The sequence below is a fragment of the Panthera uncia genome, chromosome B1, assembly GCF_023721935.1.
Source record: "Panthera uncia isolate 11264 chromosome B1, Puncia_PCG_1.0, whole genome shotgun sequence".
In the NCBI taxonomy this organism is placed as follows: Eukaryota; Metazoa; Chordata; class Mammalia; order Carnivora; family Felidae; genus Panthera; species Panthera uncia.
The window spans coordinates 165620688-165635207 of NC_064811.1; the positions used below are offsets into that span (position 1 = coordinate 165620688).

At 52.8% G+C, this 14520-nt stretch overlaps 2 protein-coding genes across 3 annotated transcripts in view; both read left to right on the top strand.

Moving 5' to 3' along the window:
- The window catches only part of DMTN (dematin actin binding protein), a 28195-nt gene extending 17877 nt beyond the window's left edge, over positions 1 to 10318 (top strand). The window contains exons 5-16 of one of the 2 annotated variants that reach the window (XM_049631515.1): positions 554 to 598; positions 929 to 1028; positions 1389 to 1445; positions 1676 to 1828; positions 2341 to 2465; positions 3082 to 3187; positions 6912 to 6976; positions 7145 to 7193; positions 7380 to 7387; positions 7566 to 7631; positions 7905 to 7985; positions 8150 to 10318. In XM_049631515.1, the coding sequence (XP_049487472.1) occupies positions 554 to 598; positions 929 to 1028; positions 1389 to 1445; positions 1676 to 1828; positions 2341 to 2465; positions 3082 to 3187; positions 6912 to 6976; positions 7145 to 7193; positions 7380 to 7387; positions 7566 to 7631; positions 7905 to 7985; positions 8150 to 8263 (969 nt within the window). In that variant the 3' untranslated portion in view covers positions 8264 to 10318. Of the gene's footprint in view, positions 1 to 553; positions 599 to 928; positions 1029 to 1388; positions 1446 to 1675; positions 1829 to 2340; positions 2466 to 3081; positions 3188 to 6911; positions 6977 to 7144; positions 7354 to 7379; positions 7388 to 7565; positions 7632 to 7904; positions 7986 to 8149 lie in introns of those variants that run through there. The other variant, XM_049631514.1, reaches the window with a different exon arrangement.
- A 3835-nt stretch (positions 10319 to 14153) lies between these two features.
- Positions 14154 to 14520, top strand: part of FHIP2B (FHF complex subunit HOOK interacting protein 2B) — a 7278-nt gene continuing 6911 nt past the window's right edge. The window contains exon 1 of the mRNA XM_049630082.1: positions 14154 to 14198. Coding sequence (XP_049486039.1) covers positions 14154 to 14198 — 45 coding nt within the window. The remainder of the gene's footprint in view (positions 14199 to 14520) is intronic.

Below are 14520 nucleotides of genomic sequence, written 5' to 3' on the forward strand. Positions count from 1 at the left end.
AGTGACCTGTGTGAAAGTATGGTTTCAGTTTCCCCTCCTGTAAATCGAGGCAATACATCTGCCCTCCCACCTCACCAGCTATTTAAGTATGAGAGAGAACTTGTGGCAGCTACTTCGTAAGCCGCGTTCCAGAAAGGGGTAGTGTCATGACTGAACTGTGGGCTGGGGGCAGGCTGGGGGCTACCCTGCTGGGAACCCAGACCCCATCCTGGCTGCTTGTGGGTCTTGTCCCTTCCCCTGGGTGCTAGGCTCTGAGGACAGGGTCAGAGCCACCTTCAATTGGCCCTCAGAGCACAAGCACACTGCTCCAAGATCCATGGCTTCTTCGTACATCCAGAGAAAGAGAGGGCTCTGCCCAGGAGAGCACTAGGATGAAGAAGGATGGAGGGCCAGTTCTGGGAACTGGCAAGGACTGAGAGAGAAGAGGTGGCTCAGAAATTGGCCAGGCAAGGGTGCAGAGTTGGGCGGGGGATGAAGTGGCCCTTCCGGGGCTCTAGGGATGAGGATTTACCCCTACCCTTGTGGCTCTGACCAGCCTCCTCTCCATCCGCAGCGCTCACTGTCACCCAAATCCACATCCCCCCCACCATCCCCAGAGGTGAGTCTGCCCCACACCTGACACTTGCCCGGCTCCCCTCCCCCACACATATGCAGAGCCCATGGGATGACCTCATCCTGTTGCTGACCAGCTCTGTGTCCATCTGTCTGTCTGACCCAGGACTTCATTTAACCCTTTCTCCCTGGGTCAGACATCATCAGTAGGTCGAGTCCTTGGATACCCTTCCTCTGCCCTGGGGTTGGGGGCTTGTGGGCCGTTAGGGTGGGGGGGACAGAGATGGTGGAGTCAGGTGAAGCAGTGTCTCTCTGGGTTGGAGAGGGTAGGGTGGGAGACCTGGGAGCTTCAGTGAACCACACTTCTGTTCTGCAGGTGTGGGCAGAGAGCCGGTCCCCTGGAACCATCTCTCAGGTTTCAGCCCCAAGAGCCACTGGGACCCCACGGACCAGCCTACCCCATTTCCACCATCCTGGTAAGCTTTACTGTCATTGTGGCTGCACCCTTTCCCTGGGACCTCTTTTTCCTGCAGGAACCCAAGCTTTTTACTGTCCGTCCCCCACTCTCTGGGGTATATGCTCACTATGGAATTGGCTGGAACCCCTGATGGCAGGACCACAGGCGGGTGGTGCCTTCCCTCCCACCCAACTAGAAAAGTGGGAAAAGTCCCAATCCCCTGAGGGACAGCTCTAGGAACTCCAGTTCTGTCTTGGCTCTTGGCAGGAGCCCATGAATTTCCTGCCTTCTTCCATTCCATTTGTGCCTCCTCATTGGCCTGGTCTCACCGACCATCAGCATATCCTCCTTCTCATCTGCTCTTGCTCCCTGTCCACAGAGACAACCCGCCCAGATTCCAACATCTACAAGAAGCCACCTATCTACAAGCAGAGAGGTGAGGGTTCCCCTCACTGACCTGGGCTGCTTTGCGCCACCGGCTAGGGGACCGTGGGAGAATAGCTGTTCATAACAGCATATAACCTCTGCTCTGTATTCTTTGCTGTGTGTTGTGTTTACACCCATGGTCTCACAGGTGTGAAAGGGGACAGGAGAGGGAGTTAGGGGCTGGGCTAGGCCGAGGTGGCCTGGCAGGGGGTATGGGCTGACCCTGACCTTCACCTGCAGAGTCCATGGGAGGGAGCCCTCAGAGCAAGCACCTCATCGAGGACCTCATCATCGAGTCCTCCAAGTTCCCTGCAGCCCAGCCGCCTGACCCCAACCAGCCAGCCAAGATCGAAACCGACTATTGGCCATGCCCCCCGTCGCTGGCCGTCGTGGGTAGGACACTGTGTTTTTGAGAGGGGAAAGGGAGGCCTGGGATACTGCCTCCTGAGAACCGCTGTTGAAGCTCCATGAACCCACCCTCTCCCCACGCCCACCCCACGTCCTTCATGGCCCTCTCAGCTCATCGCCCTTCCCTGTGGTCCAATGGCTCTTGGTGTGTGTGGCCCTGCTTGTTAGTCTTTCATTCACTTTCCTTTCATTTGGCCACTCAGCAGACATTTACCAGAAGTCTGCCTCCCAAGCTCTGTGACAGGAGCTCTGGGAAAGAGAAAGAGGAGCAAGACAAGGGCTTAGTCCCCTGTAAATTTAAGTCATGTGAGTGTGCATTGCCTACTCAGCTTTACCACAAGGCTAGAAAACGTTACCTTTATTTTATTTTTTTACAAAATAATTTGTAGTGTTCTCTTCAAGGTGCAGCCCAGTTGCCACACACAAAGCCAGCACCTGACAAATGCTTGTTAAGCGAATGGCTGATTGATGAGCCTACTTTTGCCTGTGTTCCCCAGAGACAGAATGGAGGAAGCGGAAGGCATCGAGGAGGGGCGCAGAGGAAGAGGAAGAGGAGGAAGATGACGACTCTGGGGAAGAGATGAAGGCTCTCAGGGAGCGTCAGAGAGAGGAACTCAGTAAGGTAGCATCTCACTACCCCCCAGACACCCTGCCTATATCTTCTTGGGGACAAAAGTTCTGGTTCACTAGCTGTTCTGTTCTGAATGGTGTCATGCCTGAAGAACATCCTTGTAGGAACACGAGGACCCCCCCTTCTTCCCAGGACTTCAGCTTGCTGCTACTGAATGGACACCAGGACCTCGTGCTGCTTTTGGGAAACACTAGTTAATTTAGGGTCAAAAGGAAAGAAAAGGGTGCCCCCTCACAGTGCTAGGCTTCAGTAGGCTAAGTTCACAGGAAGAGGAGCAAGGAGAGAGCAGGCCACTGGTCTCCAGAGCAGGAGAAAGGGTGTTGGGGGTCCTGGAAAGGTCACTGACGGTGGCACGGACTTGTGCTCTGGGATGCAGAAGCCACTAGGTTACAGTTACGATGAGCTGCGCTGATTCCTTGCTCTCCAGGGTGGCCAAACCCAGTGTGGCAGTGCATCAGACAGTGACAGGCCCCACAGGCTCCAGGGCACCACCGAGCCACTCGGAAACCAGTCCCCAGTCCTGCCTGCAGATACCCAGCTCTGAACCTTTTGGAGATGAGAAATGAGGGTAGAAGTCTTGGACCCATCTTCCTTTCTCCTTCTCCAGGTTACTTCCAACTTGGGAAAGATGATCTTGAAAGAAGAGATGGAAAAGTCATTGCCTATCCGGAGGAAAACTCGCTCTCTGCCTGACCGGACACCCTTTCATACCTGTGAGTGCCATGGGGTGGGGGGGCTCCGAATCACCTGGCCAGACCTTGAGGCCAGAATCGGAGTCTGAGTTTGTTTATCATATGCCCAGCTCTGTGCTCCTGCGGTGTAAGGGACAAAAGATCATGTCACTGGCTCAAGGCACTCGTGTTCTCCTTAGGGCAAGAATGCCAGTCGTGGAATAAGACTAAAGCAGAATTAGCAAATTTTGTTTAACTTATCAAACACTTATTGTGTGTTCAACATATGCTAGACATTGGGGATTATAAAGAGTTGAAAATATAGTCCTGTCCTTCAGTAGCTCCTGGTCCATGGGGAAGCTGACATGAGAATTACGGTCAGTGCAGTTTGGGGAGGTGTTGTGGTGACACGAGAGGCACACAGTGAGTGCTTCGAGAGGATCGTGACTGGGCCTGGGGCTGGAGGGTCGGGGAGGAGGGTAACTAGGTCTTGAAGAGAAAGAGTGAGTGGGGGAGAAGGGCATTGTGGACACAGGACAGTGTGCGAGCAAAGGCAAGGAACAGGAAACATCCTGGCCACCTTACAGGGCCTGCAGGAGCCTGCAGTTACAGAGCCTAGAGTGTGCCTTGGGGTGGCAGGGATTAGCCAGAGAGACGGGGCGGGGGGGGGGGTGGCCTGGGCTTTGGGTACTAAGCCCTCTAAATCACTGGAGTTTAGCCTGGACTTCCCTAGAGCAGGGCGGCTGCAGCAGAGGGAGGGAGAGCAGAAAGCCCAAGCTGCAGCAATGAGGCCTCTAAAAGCCTAGCCTCAGGAGCCACCCCGCATCACTCCTCTGCATCCTATTGGTCAGAGCAGCTCATGGGACAGCCTAGACTCAAGGGAGGGGAGAGGCATTCCACTGCCTGATGAAGGCAGTGGTACAGAGGCTCATGGGCTGGAAGAAAATGTGCAAGCCATCTTTGGAGACACTCTACACATTTCCCAATAGTCTGGATAAGGACTAAAACTGTACATAGGTTCAGAGGAGAGGCAGTGGGTTTGAGAAATATATAGGAGGTGGAATCAACTGGACTAAGTGGTTGACTGGCTGTGGGAAAGGAGAGCCGAGTCAGGGTCTTGGCTTGGGTGCTAGGTGGGGACATACCTGGAACTGATGTGATGAGGGAGGAAGGGGTTGGATGAAAGATGAAGGGACTGGTTTAGAACATGTTGGGCTTGAAGTACATGTAGGTGAAAGCCGGGTCTTACTGAGTTGGAAGCTTGAAGGGCAAGTTGAGTCTTCAGCTTGTATGTAGTGGTAAGACCCCCAGCAATGTCCAGCTGGAGGTCCCAGGAGGAGGCCCAGCCTCAGGATGTGGGAGGTGAGCCTTAAAAGGCCCCTTTCTCTGAGGGCTGGGGACTCGGGTCTGGGAGCAGGCCCCATGGGAAGTTGAGGTTGTCTGCTGAGCGGAAAGAGGGTGAGGCTGGGTGAGATTGGAAAGGTTAGGACCAGACGCTGCAGGGGAGGGGAACCGTTGCCAGTCTTTCGGACTGTAGTGATGATCATCCATGCAGTGTGGGCCTTATCTCTGTGGCCTGCAGGCAAGAGGAGCTGGCTGATCCAGGGTTAGAGTTTCATAAGGCAGGTGTCAAGGGATGAGGGGCTGGGTGAACTGCTGAGTGGTGGTGAAAGTGGTTATATACCCCGCCATGGGTCAAAGGTCCCAGGGGAAGCGGGGAGCAGGGGGATCAAGACACTGGAGGTCCCCATGAGACTGATGGACAGATGTGCTGGGAATGAGGCTGCAAGGAAGCCACAAACAAGAAAGGTGCTGTGGCTGCAAAGTGGGATTCCCAGGCTTCAAATGTGCAGCAGTTGGGGACGAGACCTAGGGGGTGGCCATTTGGAAGGGCTGCCTGATGGGGCTGAGTTGAAGGCCACAGAGGGGGTGGGATTCAAGGAGCCGTAAGGGTCATATGTGCTTGGACATCCACAGGGTGACTGAAGGTCCCCAGGATGATATTTCAGTAGGATTGGGAAGAGTTACAGTAAGGCCTTTTTAGAGAATGTAGAATAGTGAAGGCGGGAAGAAAGAAGCAGATAGAGAGATGTCCCAAAGGTTGGATTCAATCTTCATGTTCTACCAGAATTTGCTATTCAGTCAAAATTAGCTCTTTAACTTCCATTTTGGCCTTGCAGAGTTGAATGGCCAAATATCTACCACACCATCATGTTTGGCATCCCTGAACTCCTATGTGACCACTGATCACATGACTGCTTGACTGCTTACGTTACTGTCATAGCTAATCAGCTTCAACAGTTTCAGAATTGTGAACAGGCATGTCATTCTGACTTGATGGTAGTGTTGAAATGGTCACTTTCAAACGTAAATGAGCATTCTAAAAATAATTCCAAGTGAAAATCTTCTGATATGCTTTGTAGGTTGAAATTCTATCATTCATTTGAAATATAAATGTATACTTATCACAGAAATGAAATGCTTCAATAGTGAATGATCATTGTAGAAACAGATAATTTCCTATACAAAAGTAAGAAGTATTTAAAAAAATTTTTTTAACGGTTCTTTATTTTTGAGAGACAGAGACACAGAGCGTGAGCAGGGGAGGGGCATAGAGAGAGACAGAGAGAGGGAGACACAGAGTCCAAAGCAGGCTCCAGCCTCTGAGGTGTCAGCATAGAGCCTGATGGGAGCTTGAATTCACAAACTGTGAGGTCATGACCTGAGCCGAAGTCGGATGCTCAACCCACTGAGCCATCCAGGCGCCCCTTAAAAGAATGTTTTAAGAAGACAATTCCTTATAATTTTGAATCTGTCAAGGCTGAACCTTCAAACAAATTGTTTATCAGGGCACATGTCTGGCTTAGTCAGAGGAGCATGTGACTCTTAATACTGGGGTTGTGAGTTCAAGCCCCACATTGGGTGTAAAGATTACTTAAATAAATACATACACTTTAAAAAAATGTTAATCAAAATGATTGCCATAGATTGCCAATGATTTCTAGCATTTGGACATGAAAGAGTTTTGAGATCTGGGCAAACTAAGAATCTTAGGTACAAAGTTCTCTTTAGGAAAACCTGTTACTGAAAACCAACAATATGTAGAGATAGAACGCCTAATGATCCTATGAAATGTGTAAGTTCAAAGTGATATCTGATCTTGCACACGTGAAGTCCCTCTCTAGATATTTTTAAGTGATCTCTACACCCAGCATGGGGCTCGAACTCATGACCCTGAGGTTGAGAGTCGCATGCTCCACCCACTGAGGCGGCCAGGCGCCCCGCAAACATGGTGTATACGGACTTCTGTGCTAGTATACTGCTGCCACAGTCTAGCAGCTGATGGCGCTGAGGAAATGATCGTTTCTGTATGATAACGTCATACATCTGAAATGTGATTACTAGCATTGCTAATTGTAAATTATGATTCCGTCCGTCATTTTGATGAAATTTCAGATATATTTCTGTAGTCCAGAGTTTCATCTTATGACGGTGAGCCTCATCATCTGACTGTCACTGGCCAACTATCAGTTTTAACACTTGGGCATTTCGTCCAGATGTGTGTTTGTTTAGAGAGACAGCCCAGAGCTGCCAGCACAGTGCCGCTTGCTGAAGGTAATGGGCAAGAGCCAAAAGCCAACAGGGGCTCCCCGGGCCCCCCAGGTCTGCCCTTCACGGCCCTGCCTCTGGCAGGGGAGGCCAGGGAGGCAGCCCTCTCAGGAATGGCTGTCCAAAGGCACCGACCAGCCCTCTTGCTCTCTTCCAGCCCTGCATGCAGGAACATCAAAATCATCTTCTCTCCCCGCCTATGGCAGGACCACTCTGAGCCGGGTAAGGTCCCAGACCAGAGATCACCGCCTGCCAGGGAAGAGTGTGTCTTTGGGCACCTCTGAGGGACTGAGCTACTTGGGCATCCTGAGGGCACAGGAGACCCTTAAAGTGAGGGGGAACAGTGTGGAATCCTCCAGCTTCCTTCTGATCCCTTCATGTCCTTTCTAGCTACAGTCCACAGACTTCAGCCCCTCTGGGAGTGAGACTGGAAGCCCAGGTGAGAGGCAGGGCCATCCAATACCAGGCGAGCAGGGAAAGAAAGGGGCCTCAGCAGGCCCCAGGGCAGCTCCGTGTCTGTGATGTGGGCTGGGCTGTGACTGGAGGCTGGGGAGGCTGAGCTGGCAGGCTTGGAGGCCTGCTGACCTTTGAGCTACCTCCAGACAATGACTCTTCTCTCCCACAGGCCTGCAGGTGAGTGCCTCCTGGAGGGGAACACATGGAGCAGCAGAAGCCATGGATGAGTGACAGGCAGCATTGGGGGAGGGGGGTGTGGGGCCACAGAGGCCTGGTAAGGACTCGAGAAGCCCAGGGTAAGGCTGGGGAGGTCTCCCTGCCCCACTCTGGCTCACTGCGGCTTTGGTCTCCCCAGAACGGAGAGGGCCAGAGGGGGAGGATGGACCGGGGGAACTCCCTGCCCTGTGTGCTGGAGCAGAAGGTGAGGGGCAGGGGCAGAGTCAGGGGTGGTGGGCCGGGGACAGAACCATCTACAGTGGGGGTGGGCCAGCCAGCCGGGGGGAGAAGCCAGGGAAGTGAATGCACTAAGGGGTCGATGATGGGAGGGGCAGCAGGGAAGTTGGGGGACATGGCTGGCAAAAATGGCATGAGCCCTGAGGGCCCCTACAGGCTGATAAGGGGCCCAGGGAATTGAAGGGTTACACTGACAGGAAACTCTATGAGCCTAAGACTGCCCCTTCCCCTCCCTGCCCAGATCTATCCCTACGAAATGCTGGTGGTGACCAATAAGGGGAGAACCAAACTGCCTCCAGGTGTGGATCGGATGAGGCTTGAGGTATGCGGAGGAAATGTGTGGGGTGGGCTTAGGTGCCACTAATCGGGTGCCTTCCCCTGCCTGATGGGGAGAACCGGGGGCCTCTTTGAGTGCTCCCTTAGTCATTTGGCCAGCCCCACCCTGCGCCCCTGTTCCTAAGCTGCCTCTGCGTGTCCCCTCTACAGAGGCATCTGTCTGCGGAGGACTTCTCAAGAGTATTTTCCATGTCTCCTGAAGAGTTTAGCAAGCTGGCCCTGTGGAAGAGGAATGAACTCAAGAAAAAGGCCTCTCTCTTCTGACCACCCCTCCCACTCCTTGACTGACCCTGTCCCCTGCTGCTTCAGGGCTCTGGAGCTGGGGTCACTAGACCCCAAAGCATCATCCCTTGGGGGAGCAGGGAGGTGGGGCGGAGGTAGGGTTGGCTCCATTCCCCAGGTGAGGAGGAACCAAGACCTCTGTAGTGCTGGGGTTGTAGGACATGAGCTTGCTTCCCCATAATGAGCTAGGGGGGGCCTCCTTCCCTCATCCCTGGTCCTCACTGCACAGGGCAAACCCAGTCTGGACTCCAGCACACACAGAGTTAATGTTTGTACCCTCTCCCCACCCCAACCCCACATGAAGGTCCCCACAAGAGAGGAGAAACGAGGCAGCATTAGTGGTCAGGCATGTTGGCTGTCTTGACCAAATGGGTGGGTAGGAACCTCGGACCTGCTAGGAGGCAGGTGAGGGTGGGAAGCATCCAGGCAGGCAGGGAGAGCCCCAGGATGCTGTGTGCACCCAAGCACGCCTCCTCACCTCACCTTGGACAGCTTCCCCTACACCTGGGCCTCTGGCTTCTCTGACTCTTAGCAGGAGCAGGCTTGAACTCAGCCTCTAACAAGGAGGCCACCCTGCCCTCCAGCTCACCTTGTCCTCTCCTTGTGACCCCTAAGCTTCAGAGCCTCTTGCTCCAGCCCTGTGGCTTCCCCAGAAGCCTTGGCTTAGAGTGGAGATGTTGCAGAACCTCAGCCCGCCGTCAGCCTGCAGGCAAAGTCCGCTAGACTTCTAGCACCCAGGTCCCGGGCAGAACCCAGGCCTTCAGGCTCCTTGGATGGGATCAAGAGGCCAGGCTGAGTGTCCTGGCTAGCAGGTCCCGTCCATTCCCACGCATCCCCCACCACGCTGTCTAAAGAATGTAATTTATTGGGGCACCTCCCCAGCTGCTTTCTCTCCTAACTCTCTGCCCTACTTTAATCACACTCCCAGCTTTTCTTCTCTACAGAAACATATGTGTATATAATTATATATATATTTTTGCCTGGGGCTGGGTTTGGTACCTGCCCAGACTCTGGCATCCCTTTCCACTGTGTGTGTGTGTGATAATGCTGTGGGAGGGGGACTCTGCTTGGAATTAAAAGGTTGCACTGGGCCCCCAAATCTATTTGTTCTTTCTGAGTCACCAGATCTGGGAAGGAGGGAGAGGTGACACCAGGATGAGGAAATCCATGGGAGTGAGGGTTCAAATGGGGAGTACGTAGGGTCGGAAGAGGTGGGGACAGCACACACACTGCCTTCAAAAGCAGGAGCTAGCATAGCAGGGTCCCGTCTGCCTCCTCTTCTGGGCTGTGTGATGGTGGTGTGGAGGAAGGGCAGAAAGTCACACTGTGGAGCCTGATATAGGAGCCAGCTGGGAGGAAAGCTTGTCTGTCCTCTGCTGAGGCCCTATATACTCACCTTGGCAGTCAAGCTCATCAACACCTGACGTGAATGCACCCTCTGGGGCCTAAGATACTCACCGTTCAATGGGGAGGCCAAACACACAGAGTTCAATGGTGTAGGAGTAGGCGGTGAGCTGACTTGTGAAGAGCAGGCGGGGAAAACCAATCAGTGGAGAAATGCTGGGTGAGATCTAGCGGACGGCTGGTTAAGTGGAGGCTGAGGGAGGAGGTGGGTCACATGGTCTTGGTTGACTTAGCAAGGCCTCCGGTGGCCAGGGAACCAGAGACAGGGAACCGGAGACAGTCTACCCTCCGGTAGACAGGGAACCGGAGTGTGGAGGTGGGTGGAGGAGGTGAAGATTGGAAGATCAGAGGACTTCAGGTGTGGATGCTTGAAGGGAGGGGCTGGGCTCACCTGGCCAGAACAGAACCCAGATGTGGGTGCATAAAGAGGTGCGCATTCAGAAGGACTAGGTGAGCTGGAGTATGAACCTAAGAGCTGGAACCTGATTCCAGTCTGCTACCCCTGAGACGAGTTTCTATCCCCTTTGGCTGAAACAAAAGCAAAGGGGATAAGAATCCCTCCAATGCAGACAATTATTTTAAGCTGTAGAAGCTCTCATACGTCTACAACATGGTTTTATCCTTTCAACAACCTGCAAGGTAACAGCATAGATCATTTTAATCCTTTTAGGCAATGAGAAAATTGTAGAAGAGTTCAGCCGAAGCCTGAAGGTACGTGTAAGTGAATGAGTGGAGAATGGAGACAGACATCCAGGTTTCATCACTGTTAACCCAGGACTTTCCCCAACGTAGTTCCCTCTCAAGGGGTAGCAAGGAGGGCCGACTAGGAGGCATAGAGAGAATAGTCTCCAACGCCAGTACCCAGTTTTAGGTGTTCAACCAATGTTTGGAGGGCTTACCCTGTTCCAACATTAGAGATTCAGCAGTGACAAGGCCAGCATCCTCAGGGCCACGGAACTCCCAGGGTGTTGAGCATCAAGGGATGCTGAGGCAGTGTTTGATCACAGTTCACTGGGAGATGCTTTTGGTGGGGCAGACTGCATGCTAACACCTAAAGGATTTTAAGTTCCTGAGATTTGGAGACCTGAAGTGGAGGTGGGTCCCTAAAACAAAACCTTAGAAGAATCTCTCAGTGCCTCTTCCTGCAACACACACACACACGTACGCAGGCACATGCACATGAACAGATACAAAATCTTCATGATTACTTAGTGGTTTGCAAAACTTTTTTCAAAAAGTGTATCTTGGGGGCACCTGGGTGGCTTAGTTAAGCGTCTGGCTTTGGCTCAGGTCATGGTATCACGGTTCGTGGGTTCGAGCTCTGCATCATGCTCTGCTGTCAGTGCAGAGCCTGCTTCGGATCCTCTTTTCCCCTCTCTCTCTGCCCCTCCCCTGCTCACACTCTCTCAAAATTAAATAAAAACACTAAAAAAGTAAAAATTACATCTTATTATTAGTAATTGGAATACATTTATAAATAGAATTTTATAGTTAATTATAAAAATGAGTGAGAACAAAGAAGCTCTGATGAATAAAAATTTTTGAGATTTATATATGACAGTTGCCCTTTTTTGTTGCATTTGGCTGTATAGTATCAGGAAAATCCTGATTCATACAGATAAGTAGTTACAAAATTGTGGTGGTTTAAAAATGCACACAAATCCATTCTCATTCCTCCCATCGAGTGGCAGTGTCCATGCCCCCTCTTCTTGAATCAGGGCTTAAGTGACTTGCACCTTTAAAACTATTCACCCTCCAATAGCCTTCCACCCTCATTTAAACTGACAGGAGGGAAGGCTTTATTCAAAGGTCTCCCCAATGAACTAATCTGTCAGACTTTAACTACAGTTGACCCTTGAACAGCATGCAGGTTAGGGGTGCTGACTCCTCCGTGCAGTCGAAGATCCACATACAACTTCTTACTGCCCCCAAATCTAACTGCTAATAGCCTGTTGACCAGAAGGCTTACTAACATAAAACAGTTAATGAACACATGTTTTGTATGTTATATGCACTATATACTGTATCCTCAGAGTAAAGTAAGCTAGAGAAAAGAAAATATTAAGAAAATCACAAGGGAGAGGAGTACTTGGCTGGCTTGGTCAAAAGAGCATGCAACTGTTGATCTTGGGATTGTGAGTTTTAGACCCACATTGGGTGCAGAGATTACAAACACACACACACACCAAAAAAATAAGGGCACCTGGGTGGCTCAGTCAGTTAAGTGTCCGACTTCGGCTCAGGTCATGATCTCACGGTTCCTGAGTTGGAGCCCCACATTGGGTTCTGTGCTGACAGCTCAGAGCCTGGAGCCTGCTTTGGATAGTGTGTCTCCCTCTCTCTCTTCCTCTCCCCCACGTGTGCTCTCTCTCTCTCAAAAATAATAAACATTAAAACAAAAAACAAAAACACACATAAAAAACCTTTTAAATTTTTTTTAAAAAGAAAAAATCTTAAGGATGAGAAATTACAGAGTGTTGCACTGTATCTAAAAAAATGCATGTATAAGCAGACCTGTACGGTTCAAACCCATGTTATTCAAGGGTCAACTGTACATCAGTGGGCTCCAACACTTTTGGCATATAACACGTTTCCGCTAACATTTATTAGAAGTTCTAAGACAAAATTTTTAAAGTGAAGCCAAATGTGGGGCGCCTGGGTGGCGCAGTCGGTTAAGCGTCCGACTTCAGCCAGGTCACAATCTCGCGGTCCGTGAGTTCGAGCCCCACGTCAGGCTCTGGGCTGATGGCTTGGAGCCTGGAGCCTGTTTCCGATTCTGTGTCTCCCTCTCTCTCTGCCCCTCCCCCGTTCATGCTCTGTCTCTCTCTGTCCCAAAAATAAATAAAAAACGTTGAAAAAAAAAAAATTTAAAGTGAAGCCAAATGAAAGGTTATGAATTCCTGATGCACTTTCACTATATCCCAGAGTTTCTTGGGGAAAGCTGATTTAATCCATTCAGCTGCTTCCCTTACCTATGAGGAAGCTGGCCCAGAAAAACACAGTGCAGGACTGGACTCAGGTCTCCAGCTCTCCAGGTGGCCTCTCTGTACACAACAGGCTTGTTTCTTCCCTTTGTTCTTACACATTCTGTCCTGAAAGCTTCCTCTCGTTTCCCATAGGGCTCCTCACAGGGGCCCATTTGCAGATGGACTATTTTAAAAGGTCTCTTTTTCCCAAGCAGTTGTCAGAGAACTGAGATCCAAATGCCAGCTCTGGATGGGCTGGGCAGAACCCTGCCCCCCTCCCCCCCCCATCCCTCGTGACTTAGCCTGGACTCCAGGCTCCACTCCAGGGTACACAGCCATCTCTGGACAGGTCGTTGTCTCCTGGGCCTCAGCCTGACTGGTAAATGGAGCCAAAAAGGCAGGGCTAGTGCCGTGAAGCCCCAAGACCCCCTCCCCCCAGCTCTAGGTCCTACAGCTTTGTGATAGAGGCTACCCCTCACCCTCTCATCAGATGTCAGTGGTCAGCAGAAATACATTTTGAACAGATATCAGCCCTCTTCTCAGAAAGATCTTTCCATTCCTGAGGGTTGGAGGTGGAGGTGGTAGGGAAAATGGGCTTTAAACTGTCAAGAGTTGCTGCTCCAGACGTTCCAGGAAACCCTGCTCTTGTTGAGGGTTCTGCCTGTGTAATTCTTGGGCTCACCTTGCCCTGGTAGGGGGCGCCTCAACATGGGAGACCCATCTTCTGTTTCTTTCCTTGGTGCTGCTAGAAGGGCAACCGGGCCAGTTGTCGCTTCCTCTGCAGAACCTCTGCACCAGTGGTGTATCCACTTAAAGGAACAAGCAACAAGTGAAATTAATTTTAATAATCTAGTCCGTTTAACCCAATATATCTAATATATTACGATTTCAACAGGTAATCAACATCAAACATCATCAGTGAGCTATTTTACATTTTCTTTGTGTACTAAGTCTTAAGAATCCGAGGTGTACTTGACCTTCGGCACATCTCAATCAGGCCTAGCGCGTTTGTTTCAGGGCTCCACAGCCTCATGCGGCCAGTGGCTACTGTGTTGGGCAGAGGGCGGGGGCAGGGGCATCTAGAGACTTACAGGATCCACAGACGTTCTCAAGCCTCTTCCTCGGGGGGAAGAAACCTCCCGGTCCCACTCGCCCTTCTCGCTGCCATCTGGCTCCCCAGGGAGCCCTGGCAGCACTTGAAGGCGCCCCTCCGCTGCGACGCCGGGCTTCAGCGTCCCCCCTGGCTCTCCACGGGCGAAACACGTCGGCGCCCGGCCTCCTTCCCGACCACGCCGGGCCGGGCCGGGCCAGGCCGGGCCGGGGCTGGGGCGGTGGGCAGCGGTTGCCCCGGCGGGCCGAGGCGGGGCGGGCCAGGCAGGGCCCCGCCTCCTCGCCGCGCCTCCCGGGCCGCGCTCCGCCTGTGAGCTCCGCCGCCGCTGCCGCCGCCGCCGCCCGCCGCCGCCCGGGAGCCGAGCCGAGCCGGGCCGGGCCGGGCCGCCAACATGCTGAGCCGGCTCGGAGCGCTGCTGCAGGAGGCCGTGGGGGCGGTGAGGCGGGGGAGGCCGGGGCGCGCGGGGCCTAGGCCGGAAGGGCGGGCGCGGGACCGGGGGAGGATCCGGCGGGCGGGCGGGCGGGCGGGCGGAGGACGCGGGCCCGCCTCGGGGAGTGGACCCCCACCCGTGCCGCGGCGCCCTTTCCCTGGCCTCCTCTCTCCCCCGTCGCGCCCCCCTCCCCGCCCCCCGCACAGCACTCCTGCTTCGCGTGGCTTCTTTCCCGATCGCTCCGACTTCCAGCCCGTCTCCGTATCGCCCCAGCCCCTAACCCTTCTCCCCAAATGGCTTCCTGTCTCTTTCTCCTGCTCCCCGTTCC